We start from the raw sequence: 12,957 nt of genomic DNA, 5'->3' as shown, positions 1-12,957 counted from the left end.
AAAGGAAAAAGCAGATAAAGAAAAGGCAGACACTAAAAACTATTAGTTTATATGTATTCATTTGGATAGGACTTAGAACTCATAGGAAAGCTTCAGGGATATAGTTTGTCCACTTCACTATATGAATTTAGCATGTAAAGCACTATTTCTCAACCTTGGCAACTTTAAGATGTGTGGATGTCCACTCTCAGAATTCCCCAACCAGCCATGGTGGCTGGGGAATTCTGGGAGTCGAAGTCCACAAATCTTAAAATTGCCAAGATTGAGAAATACTGTCAGAAACACAATTACTGCCCACAATATTCATGTGATTACTAGATTTGCCCCAAAGTTCCTACATTTTCAGTGGAACGTAACAGATTACGTTCATTCAGGTTGTAAACAATATCATCATCCTTCATGTTAAACTAAACTTTTAAAACTACCCAGTTCTTTTATTTATTTAAAAAATGAATTAATATTGCAATGAAAATTGCACTTTTAGAACTCAAAACTAATCTTATAAAACAGTACAAATATTTCTCCCACATCAGTGCTCATAAACAGTACCTTTATTTTGATGTAAAAATTGCACAAATTCAATCAATGTTACCAAATATATTAGAGAGATGAACTTTTGATAGTCACAAAGTTGCATTATTTTGTACAATAATTATACTAGTTGCTGAATGTCATTAGATGAAATTTATCAGATATAGCTGAAAGAAAACTTTTATAAAATCATTGTTCTAATAAATAACTGAAGCATCATCTTACATTTCAGAAATTTATGTTACATTTCAGAAATTTATAGAAATGTATCTGCTAGAGATTTTAGAATTGTAAATGTAGCGTTACTCCCTCAGAGGCCGCCAAAGCCCAGGCCCTCCCGGCCCCGCTCCTCTCCCTAGTACTCTGCAGCTACGCTCTCAAGGTGTTAGTAAAGTCTTTTCTAGCAGAAGTTCACGCGAAATGAGGAGGTGGAAGATACTCATCGTCAAAGGGGGGCTTTCAGGAACAAAGATGACCAGCCCCTAGCCCTGATAGTCAATGCGTGCCGGTGTTTAACAGCCCCAGGCAGTCACAGTAGCAGTAAATGATTTCACAGTGACCATTTGGAAACAAGTGGGGTGGGGAAAACCCCGGCTCCAGGCAGCGATAGGAACATGAACGAAGGTAGTCAGCGTTCTGCAGTAACAGCTCGCCCCACAAGGGCAACTCCCCACAATGTCTATAACTTGCAGAAGTAACAATAATCAAAGTTTGGATGGCCGCTAGTCTCCAAAGCAGTAACGACCAGCTTCTCCTTCTCTTCTGTTGTCGCTCGCAGTCTCAGGTCTCATCGGTGTCAAAACCCCTCCCCCCTTTCCTTTATCGTTAAAATCTGAATTTAGCAACCCCAGCAACTTTCTCTCTTCTCACTCTCTCTCTTGCCTCCGCTTGGGATATCCTCCCTGAGAAAGAAAGCAATAAAACTCCACCTTCTCACTCTCTCCTTCACAGAAAGGGATCAGCTAAAACCTCAAATCTCTCTTCAACTTCACCTGGTCTCTCCCCGGCAACAGCAACAGCAACCACTTTCATCCCCTTTCTTTCCTTTTTCTTTCCTTCCACCCAATCCATGCCCGCCACGCCCAAAACCGGCAGCAGCTGTCCGAGCTTCCCTCTCCCCGGGCAGGCTCCTGCAAAGCCTTTCAGCCAGCCTCGCTACATAAAGAAAATTTATACTGAAGAAGAAGCATTGTTTCAGTAAACTCAAAGATATTATTACCTGCTAAGTACCATTACAACCCCTTATAAGTTGATTTGGTATTAGAAGAACTTACATAATCTGGATCAGAAATCTGTTTGGCATAGATAAGAGTTAATGAAGAACATTATATTTTATACACAAGGACAAATCATAGTCCAAACTGTAATGTGTATTTGCTTTGGAATATCTTGGGATTCAGTGAAAGAATACAGTAGAGACCGCCAACATTTAAAATGTGATATTTTTTCTATTCTAAAATAATTTGAGAAGATTATTATTTTTATTTGTTCATTTAATGAAGCAAGATACGGGTGTTACTATAAAAAAGTGTGCAGCACACATGTGACCCTTGCTGGAAAACAACTCCTCTTTCAGTCATATAGAACATGATGTCATGATGAAGAAATTTCCATTTTTGTAGTGAAGGGATGCATATCTGACTTTACCAAGCTCAAAGCCAGATTCAATGGCTTAAGAAAACTGTGTGACTCAGAGAGCAAAATGAGATTCCCTCTGAAGTGTACATAAAAACAGATAGTCAGATCTCTCTCTCTCTCTCTCTCTCTCTCACACACACACACACACACACACACACACACACACACTAGTGCAAAAGCCAGGCAGGAGAGGGAGAAAGATGAAGTGACACTAGCAGTCTGCTGAGCCTTCAATTTGTTGCCTTTCTGTTCATATACTGTTAGGGAAGAAACGTTATGTCTCATATTTTGCTGCACCTGCTTTTTGCTATTGGATAGTTCTGACAAGGACAATACATTCTTTGCAAATGATGGGGAAGAAGAACTTCTGACTCACACAAGGGTGACTGTAGCGCTTCTATGCTATTCCTTAAATTAATCTGATTTTTTTTTCCTGTGAGCCTGGAAAACAAAATAAAACAAAACAAAAAAGGAAGTACTACTGCTTTAAGGGATGTATTAATTTCGGTGACTAGGTTTGCTTAAAACAGTGGCACTTTTTTTTCTGAATCGCATTGTATGTATGGCATAGTGCATTTATTTGCAATGTTATTCTCTACTTTTGGGTGATACAGAGGACTTCATGGGAATACTGCTTCATGGGGCTCTTGTTCGGTTTGAACAGGAACCAAACATTTGAAAATACTCCCAGTCAGAGTGTGATTATTTGTGGCTTGACTATGCTCTTGATTTCTGACATTTCCTTTCTTTTTCCTCTGACATTCAAATTTTTCTCCAGTTTGTACAGACTAACTTTCATTGATCGTTATTAATCTGTCTTGTGTCTCTTTCAGAATACAGTTGTTTTACTTGTGCCATTTCACCACCACCGCCCTAGATTAGGTTTCATTTGGAATTAAGTTCTGTCTTCATTCTTCTGTTCAGTTACTTGTTGGTGTTAGGAATGGATTATAATTATGTACGCAGTGTTCTATTTAACTACCGTAAATGCCGGCGTACAAGGCGACCCGGCATATAAGACGACCCCCGTCTTTATAGCCGGGCCGCATTCCTAGAACGTCGTCTTATACGCCGGAAACTACCAGTATTTCTGGCGTATAAGACGACTCGGCGTATAAGACGACCCCCATCTTTGGCACCGATTTCAGCGCTTGCGGAAGTCGCCTTATACGCCGGCATTTACGGTACATTCCTTTTGTTACTATGAGTTTCTAATGTGTTTATATTGTGTATAAATGTTATCTGACATAAAAAGGAACCTGTGAGTGATGAAACAGGCATAACTTTACTGTGAATAAAAGGGACTAAGGTTTAACACATGATTCTTTACATGAAATCAGTTCATGCTGAGGGCAAAGCACATAGTAAATGATGTAAAGACAACTATTGTTTCATATTAGCAGTGTATCTCTGGGCTTCTTCTGACAAAAAGTAGAGTATTTACAAGAAAAATAATTTTCTGATTGGAATAGAGTTGAATCATTCTTCCTCCAGACTCCTCCACAAAATAGGGTTTATTTGGGGGGAAGCAATAACAGAACTAAATCCCTGGGAAAATAAAATATGAATCTATTAAAGTTCTATTGCTGTTCTCCCCCTCTCCCCCCACACACAAATCGGCTCTGATAAAACGCTATATCTGTCTCTGGAGTAGCAGACCTCTAAAAAAACACTCTGTGCCATCTGATACTCATAAATTGTCCGTGGAACAATTGGGAAGCTTAGGAAACCCGTGTACAGGTAGTCCTCAAGTTTCGACCACAATTGAGCCCCAAATTCATGTTGCTAAGTGAAACATTTGTTGAATGAGTTTTGCCCCATTTTACGACTTTTCTTGCCACAGTTGTTAAATGAATCATTGCATTTGTGAACTTAGTAACATGGTAGTTAAGTGAATCTGCACTAACTTTGTCAGGAAGTCACAAAAGCTGATCACGTGACCCCGGGACACTGCAACTGTCATAAATATGAACCAATTGCCAAGCGTCTGAATTTTGATCACATGACCATGAGGAAGTTGCAACAGTCAGGTGGAAAATAGCCATAAGTTACTTTTTTCAATGTAGTTGTAACTTTGAATGATCACTAAATGAACTGTTGTAACTTGAGGAGTATCTGTATTACCCAAAATCTCTAAAGAAACCCTATGAAAGAAAACTTAGATCTGTTTGGATTTTGATAGGCTTTATCTCCACTGGAAATATTCAATAGTATAAAAATATCCAATATTGGCATTTGGATTTACACCATACATCCCTAACTCAGATGTCATATCTGTCCTCTTTTTCAAATAACAGCATATATATTGCTACAGTAAATTTATTGGATATATTTTGTAGGTACGTTTCCCGTCGCATTTCAGTTCAGATCTTAAGGATCTATTAAGAAATTTACTCCAGGTAGATTTGACCAAGCGGTATGGAAATCTCAAGAATGGAGTAAATGACATTAAAAACCACAAATGGTTTGCCACTACAGATTGGATTGCCATTTACCAGAGAAAAGTAAGTTTGTGTTTCTTTAAAAGGAATTTTTTATTTTTTATTTAAGGTGGCCTATATCTGCTTTTACCTTTAAAACACAGAGAATATTTCCAAAGTATTCTGTGCCTTAGAATCATAAGATTAGAATCAGCAGGTTCCTGAATCAGTCCATCTTGACTCTGTTCAAAAACAGAAAGGTTCCTTCCTGTCTTAATTGTACAAATCTCTACTTGCTTTTTGATATCAAATGATTTCCAGTACAGCTGTATTCTTCTTTTATTAGCTTCTCTGAAATACTGCTCCACATTTACAGATAATGTGTATTCTTCTTCACCTAAGTAACAGAGAGACAAAGATGATTCCTAATCTAACTCCCACTAATGCAGAAGTGAAATATTTACTAGTATTTTCTATCAGAAAAATTATCCTTTTTTCTCTAAAATATTTTGGGAATCTTTAACTTTCTTAAGTAATTTTTAAGTAATTTTTCAAATTACTTTGAGAAATTATATTGATCTTTTGTGCGCTAAGCATTTCTAATAGTCATACGATCGTTTCAAAGTTCATAGGCATGCTATTTTACAAAACATTATTTAAAAGCCAAATCCAATACAAAATAATGTATAAAAAGAAGCTCGTTACAGGATTATGCAATGTGACAGTACAGCATAGCTGTAATAAATGATGTATTAATTATTTCAAGACAGGCTACAAATAATACTTGGGGTTTTATTTTATTTTGAAGGGAAAATTTTTAAATATAACTTTTATCAAAGAATGGAAACATTCTTATCTCTGCTCTACATTATTTGTTTCAAGTGAGATTTTCTATATTTCTATTCTTCTCTATTGAATATCAGAATGTATTTCATTAGTCTTCTATCCCAATCATTCTCTCTCTATAGATAGATAGATAGATAGATAGATAGATAGATAGATAGATAGATAGATATAGATATAGATATAGATATAACATATTAAAATATTTCAGAATTGTCTTTATGCCTATGGGGGACCCTGAAATAAATTTTTTTGAAAAAAAATAAGTTGGTATTACCTTTGGAAACCAAGTGTCAAAATATGGCTTATACAGTTGGCTTATTTATTTCCAGTATTTGGGAAATGTACTATAAGAGAATTTGATTATATAGCTAATCCTTAACATTAGACCAAGTGTATGCATTTATTTTCTTCTTCTGTTTTTTTTTTTTTTAGTCACAGGGCAGTCCCGACCTTTGAATTAGACATAGAGAGTTACAATCCCCAAGTAAGCAGGATTAGAACAATACTGGATTTACTTTGAATTTAGTTCAGTAACAATATATTCTGTTACAACGTTTGACAATCTTGGTGAACATTTAGAGTCAACAGTTGGGTATACCTGTAGTAAACTATAGGATGCATGGAGGGGAAATCCATATATGGCAACATTTAAATTAGCCTCTCTTACTTATCTTATTATCAGGATCCATTTTGTGCAGATGCAAGTTTGATGAGGTAGTGTTTACTTGTGTGAGGTTTTATATTTTTGTAGTTACCCTGTGCATTAGTCTGTGCATTCATAAAAAGACTTGAGTTTCTAATAATAATTGTCTTACATGAATGAATTTTAAGCTAAATGTGTTCAGCTTTCTTAAATTAATATTCATTTTTTCCACAAAGCAGTCTTTTCTGCAGATCTTATTTGAATCTACTTTGTTAGCGATTTTAGACTCACAAAAATCACTTTTTCTGTATAACACAGTTGTAAATAACGAACAAGAATGCAGCATTTCAACAGTAAAACCAATAAACAATGATTTATTGTAAACAGATCATATGACTTGAGCATTTGTTGAGATGCTACAAATTATTTTTCAAATGATCCAAAAAGTTCTGCATCATTTATCCCTCTCGGCCATGTATTTCTGTTTCGTTTACTTCTTGAATTTTCCTTTTGCATTCGTTGGCTTTGAAGGTTATGATTTTTTAAGACTTTATGCAGTGTTCAATTATTTCATCTTTTCAGTGCATTCCACTGTCCTGCTAACCTGGTTTTTAATACCACCCTGTTTCTTCCATATATACATTTTTGAAGGATTGGGGAAGGGGTGTTTGATAAATGGCATTTTAGTTCTTTCAGTATTTTGGACTTTGTTTTGTTCTAATTTTCTGTACTATATTTTGACTCAGTTTTGCTACATTAATTTTGTTATTTTGGCAGTTTCCTGATCTATGTAGCTCCTTAATTCACACAGTGGGTGACACAATGTATTTATATTTGTTCTTTTGGGTATTTTCATTCCCTGTCAAATAGTCCTTGTAATGATTGTTTTTGAAGGCTTTGTTTGTTTGTTTTTAATTCCCACAGTCTTAGTATTTAATTCCTTCAGATTAGCAATTAACTGTTCGTGCTTTTTTTTTTAATTATATAGGTAGAAGCTCCATTCATACCAAAATGTCGAGGCCCGGGAGATACCAGCAACTTTGATGACTATGAGGAAGAAGATATCCGTGTTTCTCTAACAGAGAAATGTGCAAAAGAATTTGCTGATTTTTAGTACTTGTTGGAGGATAAGAGGACATCAGGGCTCATACTGGGGTCTTTGCACTCTGTTAACTCATGAAGTGGAGCTGAGACCATCATATGTCAAAACAATTACCTAGTTACTTCATTCCACAAAGCTGACTGAGGTCTTTATTGCCATCTTCCATGTGTGCAGGTTGCACCAACCCTTATAACTAGGCACAATTAAGCAAGCACGGTTTGTGCTGTTACACAGAATATAGACCACTTTTCCTATTAACCTTTTGGTTTCTATTGTTTCCTTTGTTTTCTGTGTATTGTTAATTTCTCCTCTTTTCTCTGACCCACTTTTTTAAAATGAAGTAGCCTTTTACTCAAGAATGCTCCATTTTATTTTGAATAATGTATGCGTATGAATGAAACTGAAGGTGTTTGGGCTAATACGAGTTGGACTGAAGTGGAAGGTAAATGTTGCTTCTAGTTTGTGCTGGCCAATCCTTCTGTGTCCATCTTTGTGCGTGAGGCTACAGTTCATAGGGGTTTCTTTTAGTAGGTTTTTTTTTGTTTGTTTACTTTGGTAAAACAATCTAAACCTAGCCAACTTCATTAGCATTTTGAAAGTAGTATTTATCACCATATGCTAATTGATTTAAGGATCTCTTCCTGGAGACTGACCAAACCTATTTTCAAAATTGGAAATTTGTGTAGGGTACAGTAGCTAGGCCTGTGCCTTGGTTTTTACATTGCTGGCAGTTCTCTCTGCCTCATAGTTTGTGTTATTCTCCTAGGCAGTAGGTTAATATGCTATAAGTGTACTGTGCCATAAGTAGCACAGTCTCAGTAAACAGGAACAATTCTATCCAGTCTGGGCTTTGGACCATATTTAATCATGTTTAGTAACTTGCATATAAAAATTGACTATTTAAATAGGTTTTAAACACCTTAAAGCCTGGAACTTGTAAAAGATTTGGTCAGTATTGTCAAGAGACTAGGACTGATTTTTAGTAACGTCAGTGGGGCTCCTGAAGTATTTCACATTTCAACCCTTTTTTTATTGAAGGGGGTGAAAGCATCTTTTTTATCTCTTTAGCTATGAGAATGAATGGTTTAGCAAATTGAAAATTTAGTATTAAAATATTGATAAGTTGCTAGATAAACCTGGTATTTCTGTTAGCTGTGAAGAATAAAAGAAACAAATGCCAAGTTTTTATTCTGGTATACTATATTAGTAAATTCAAGGATGGAATGCTGCTCCAATCATGGTTTCTATCAGCAGCAATTCATTCGTATAGAAAAGAGACAACGTTTGAAACTGCCACCATCTGTGATGTGGTGTCTTCATTTCTAACATATTTTTCTTTTGGCGAAATGAAATTTATGGTTGCACAAAGAATTGAGTGGGTTGAATTAAGTTTCATATAATCTCATCAACTGACCTGTATAGATATTGCTGCCATGTGCTTGCTTCCAGCACTTTTTCAGACTTCTGTTTCAGTGTTTTTAATGATCAGTAGCTCAGCACAGGTCCTTGTGGTTTTAAATGTATCCATGCAGTTTTTAGTTAGGCACTTACTTCCGATTTATCCCAAGAGAGCCTGTCTTAAGATGGCACATCAATACACTTAGGCTAATGTTTTGTGTTCAATTTATGCATCTATAAGAATGAAGGATTATTCTACCAAATTGATCTAAATTGCTAGGTAATCAATGGGTTCTCTAATACCAATAATGTAAGACAATTGGCATTATTTCCTTTTAAACTCTGTGACACTCCTTTAATGAAAACCTCTGTAGACATTTTTCAGTCTAAAAGAAGATGAATCATACAATCTTCTGCACATCTTTAATTTGTCAGGCAGTTTTGCTAATCATTGTTAGTTGTTTGCCATCTTTGTCCACTACTGTCTGTCTACGTGCAAGAGGATGCCTATGAAAATCTGCAGTAGCAAATTTTATGTATTATATTGTCACATTAATAAATAAAACAATTATTTGTATGAAAAGGGTTAGAGTTTTTTTTATTTCATCTAGACAGAGGACATGCTGTTGTATGCTAGCTGTATCCAATAAATTCATTAATTTGTTCATGGATTTTAGTAAATGTTGCAGATCATTTTTTTAAAATTCTGGTATGAATTTTAGCCAATAGTTTAATTGGGTAATTTTTAAGTATGTGTAAGTGTGAGGCTTCATTCTGGATGTCCATGGAATGGATTCTAGCATACTTAAGTTCTCAACTTTAGATGGACAATTTTGAAACACCCTTTTCATTCTTTTGATTTATGCTTCTTTAAATATTTTACATTGTCGGGAATAAACAGTAAACATAAATAATAATAATAATAAGGGAGTAATAGATTGAAACAGAAAGGGGTTGGGCAAAATATAAGGAAGTTGCTATTCACAGTGCATGAAAACACATTTTCCAGCATGCTGTTTTCCAGATATGTCAACAATCACTCCCTGCCAGCACTGGACATGCTGAAAAAATAAGGGAATTTCTGTCCAACACATCTGGAGGGCAGCAAGAAGACTGTGTTGAAGTACACATTTGGCACTGTGCTAAATGGTCCTATCATTTTAAATATATAAAAGCCACAAGAAGATAAAGATGCCTCTGTCTAATTTCTAAAACAGAAAAAACCTTTTCCATCATATGAAATACTGTATATTTGACAGTAGAGACTTGTTAATTTTACACAATTTGAGGAATTAAGTGTTGGACTGTATGGTATCTTTTAACTGTACTCTAGCTGTATGTAACTCATTTTCAACATAAAAAAATGTATCTCATTAAGTAAATTGCTTCTTTTTTTCCAGCTGCATTAAAACCCTTATTTTTAAAATCCTTTAAGTATTTACTGATTTCTTTGAAAATAATTAGTTTGTTAACAATAGTGTGCAATACAGTAAAAGTTTATACACAGAACTGCAAATTAAATTATGTACAACACTGCATAAAGACTGCGCTGCTTTTTTATGAGGTAGTATATCCCACTGTGCATTCTCCTTTGCCATGGCTGGCTGGGGAATTCTGGGAGTTGAAGTCCACACATCTTAGAATTGCCAAGGTTGAAAACATTAGTTTGTAATCTTCCAAACTGGTACTGGACTTGTGTAAACATAGAAGTGGGAGTATATAAAATTTAAAATGCAAAAAAAATCATGGCTTATTCCAATTGTCTGCTGCATGATTCACACATCTTCCAATAACAGAAATATATTGCCAAAAGGAGAAAGATGGTACAAACTGATTTACTATGTTCTGCGACTACAGAGACAATTTCCCAACCATCCTTGACTTAACATTAGAAAGAATGCAAGGACAATTGATCTATATTACAACTCTGAGACCATAAGAAATCTAATGTACTTGCCATTTAATTGAGGTGTGCTTTTTTATGGGGAGGGTGGAAGAGCTTTTTCTGGATATTTCTCAATTGGATTCAAGCTATTTTTATCAGCACAATTCCCAATTGTCTTGCTTCCTCCACCCCTCCATTTTTTTTCCCTTGCAGATATATTTTCTCTTAGAAGTTAAGAAAGTTTTCCTTTATCAGATACCAGAGCTATTTTTCCTGATATTCCAAGGAAAGGAGCTCCTACTAAGTTTATTCAACTCCTGCATATACGCATATGTTAATTAATATTAATCCAATTCCAGAAAGTGTTAGTGGATTTGTTTTACAATTTTTTTGCCTTTCCCAAACATTGTTCTAGTTGGTATCAACAGGCCTACACAGCAAAGAGTTTATTTCTATTCTATGAAACAAAACATTCAGCATACTTATATCCTCCACTTCTATCTGCAGGAGATCTTCTGGATTGTGATTGCACAGTGCAGATTCTGCCATGTATTTATTAGTATCTGATCTGAGGATACATTTCAGGAATCCCAGTGCTTATGACATCACAACACGCATTTAATCTTTGTGCCATCTTGGTCTGCAGCTTACTTAGATGGATTATGTTTTGACAAAGATATACAAGTACCAATCTTAGGAAGAATCTCTCTTGGAACATTGGGATTTTTAGAATATATTGGGGCGTATATCTCAAGGCAGAAACAGGTCAGATAACAAAATGTTTATAATAAATAAACTACATTTTTCTTAATTCACTTTAATTAATCCCATCTCACCCAATCCCATTTTTTTTCTTTTATTTAGTTTTCAAACTAGGAAGTTCTGGGGAGTATGTTTAAGGAATAACTTTAGCAAAATCAGCAAGTGTCATCTTAACATAATCACAAGACATAGATTGCGTAATAAGTAGAAGCATTAAAATTCTGCTTGTATATGTGTGTACAAATATAATCTACCCCTATAGTGCCTAATCTAAATTACAGAAATGCTAGAAGGACTTTATGCATATGCAAAGCAATCCTGCGTGTATTTGCCTATCAGCGGGTCCTACTGAGTTTAGTGGATCTTGTACAGTGTAGTTACAACCATTGAATTACACTGCCTCTCTGAGATGCTATGTATATCTATTGTTATCTTTTAACGGACATTTTCAGCAGCATCTATCTTCTCGCCATTTAGATCTCTTGTTTCTTCCTACTTCTTGTCAACATTTTTATAGGTAGGTAGGTAGAGATTTTATTTATTTATTTATTTATTTTATAGATTCAGGAAGAGAAGAACCAAACAAAAGCTGAACTTTTGTCCTAATTCTGTGCACAGATTTGGAAAAGAGATGGTGCCTTAAAATGAAACGTACAAGGTTAATTATGCTTTTTCCTTAACTATAATTCAGTAGGAGTGGGAATAAAACACACATCTTAAAAAAAACAAAAAACTGCCAGGAACTAAATAAAACTCAGGGAATTCCCCATATTTGACTGGAGTTTCCATTCAAATAATAAAGGTCCAATAAGCCTTAAGTTCTGCTAAGGAGGCCTAGTGTTAATTTCTTCAGGGGGCATCTCACACAATGCTGAAGAGGACTGGCATGAGTCATCTCTCAAAGGGTTGTTATCCAATAAAAATGAGTGATATATATGTACAAAGAAATCCATGACAGCCATAAACAGTAGTAGTAGTAGATCTCTTGATGACTCCTGATTTGTATTGCAAGGAGAACTTGAATCCCACACACATTGTCATAGCAACAGTCAAGCTATTTATCTCACTCCCACCACCCCCAAACTTCAGATCACGGAAAGACTAAGATAAAGAAGAAAAAAAAGGCGAGTAGATTAGTATGTGAAAGAAGTGAGAGTCCCTTTCCATCAGAAAACAGGAGCTGTAATCTTCGCTAATCAGTTGCATCCACAGGGGAAGTCAAAAAAGTCAAGATAACAGGAGTAACCGACACCTTTTCTATGTGTACTGAGTGTGCATACTTATACAAAGAGACAAGGCTTTAATAGCACAGTCATGACTACCATCTTGAGTTTTCTGGGCCTCCTGCAGATGTCCCCATTGCTAGCTATAGAAAACTAAATTTAGAACTTGAATAAATAGTTAAACATAAACTGCAAGTATTACACTTTAACAAAAAAGAAGGCTTTTTTGATCCTGGGGAGTTACCAACAAAAACTGGGCTAATAAGAAACAAAACAAACACTGTTTGTTGGAATAAAAATAATGCCAGGTACCATCTAGCAATCAATAATTTTTATAAGAACTTAGATGTGAGCAGAGCAGTTTCTAAAACACATCTAATTTTTTCTCAGAATGAAATCCTAAACAAAGATTCTATTGTAAATTATAACCAGGAAACCTTCACAAGTGATACTGTCCAGTGTCTACTTATACATATCCAGTGAAGGAGTGCTAACTTTTGCTTCCCTGG

The 12,957-nt window shown here is 35.4% G+C and overlaps 1 protein-coding gene across 6 annotated transcripts in view; it reads left to right on the top strand.

Moving 5' to 3' along the window:
- Nucleotides 1-10,007, top strand: part of PRKACB (protein kinase cAMP-activated catalytic subunit beta) — a 70,818-nt gene extending 60,811 nt beyond the window's left edge. For all 6 annotated transcript variants that reach the window (XM_039320963.1, XM_039320964.1, XM_039320962.1 and 3 more), the window contains 2 exons: nucleotides 4,509-4,673; nucleotides 7,067-10,007. In XM_039320963.1, coding sequence (XP_039176897.1) covers nucleotides 4,509-4,673; nucleotides 7,067-7,192 — 291 coding nt within the window. In that variant the 3' untranslated portion in view covers nucleotides 7,193-10,007. The remainder of the gene's footprint in view (nucleotides 1-4,508; nucleotides 4,674-7,066) is intronic.
- Nucleotides 10,008-12,957: the final 2,950 nt, after the last annotated feature.

This window comes from Crotalus tigris, unplaced genomic scaffold (assembly GCF_016545835.1).
Source record: "Crotalus tigris isolate CLP2741 ecotype Arizona unplaced genomic scaffold, ASM1654583v1 scf7180000023718.2468807, whole genome shotgun sequence".
In the NCBI taxonomy this organism is placed as follows: Eukaryota; Metazoa; Chordata; class Lepidosauria; order Squamata; family Viperidae; genus Crotalus; species Crotalus tigris.
The sequence above is the reverse complement of the archived record's forward strand: the minus strand, read 5'-3'. Positions and strand labels throughout refer to the sequence as shown.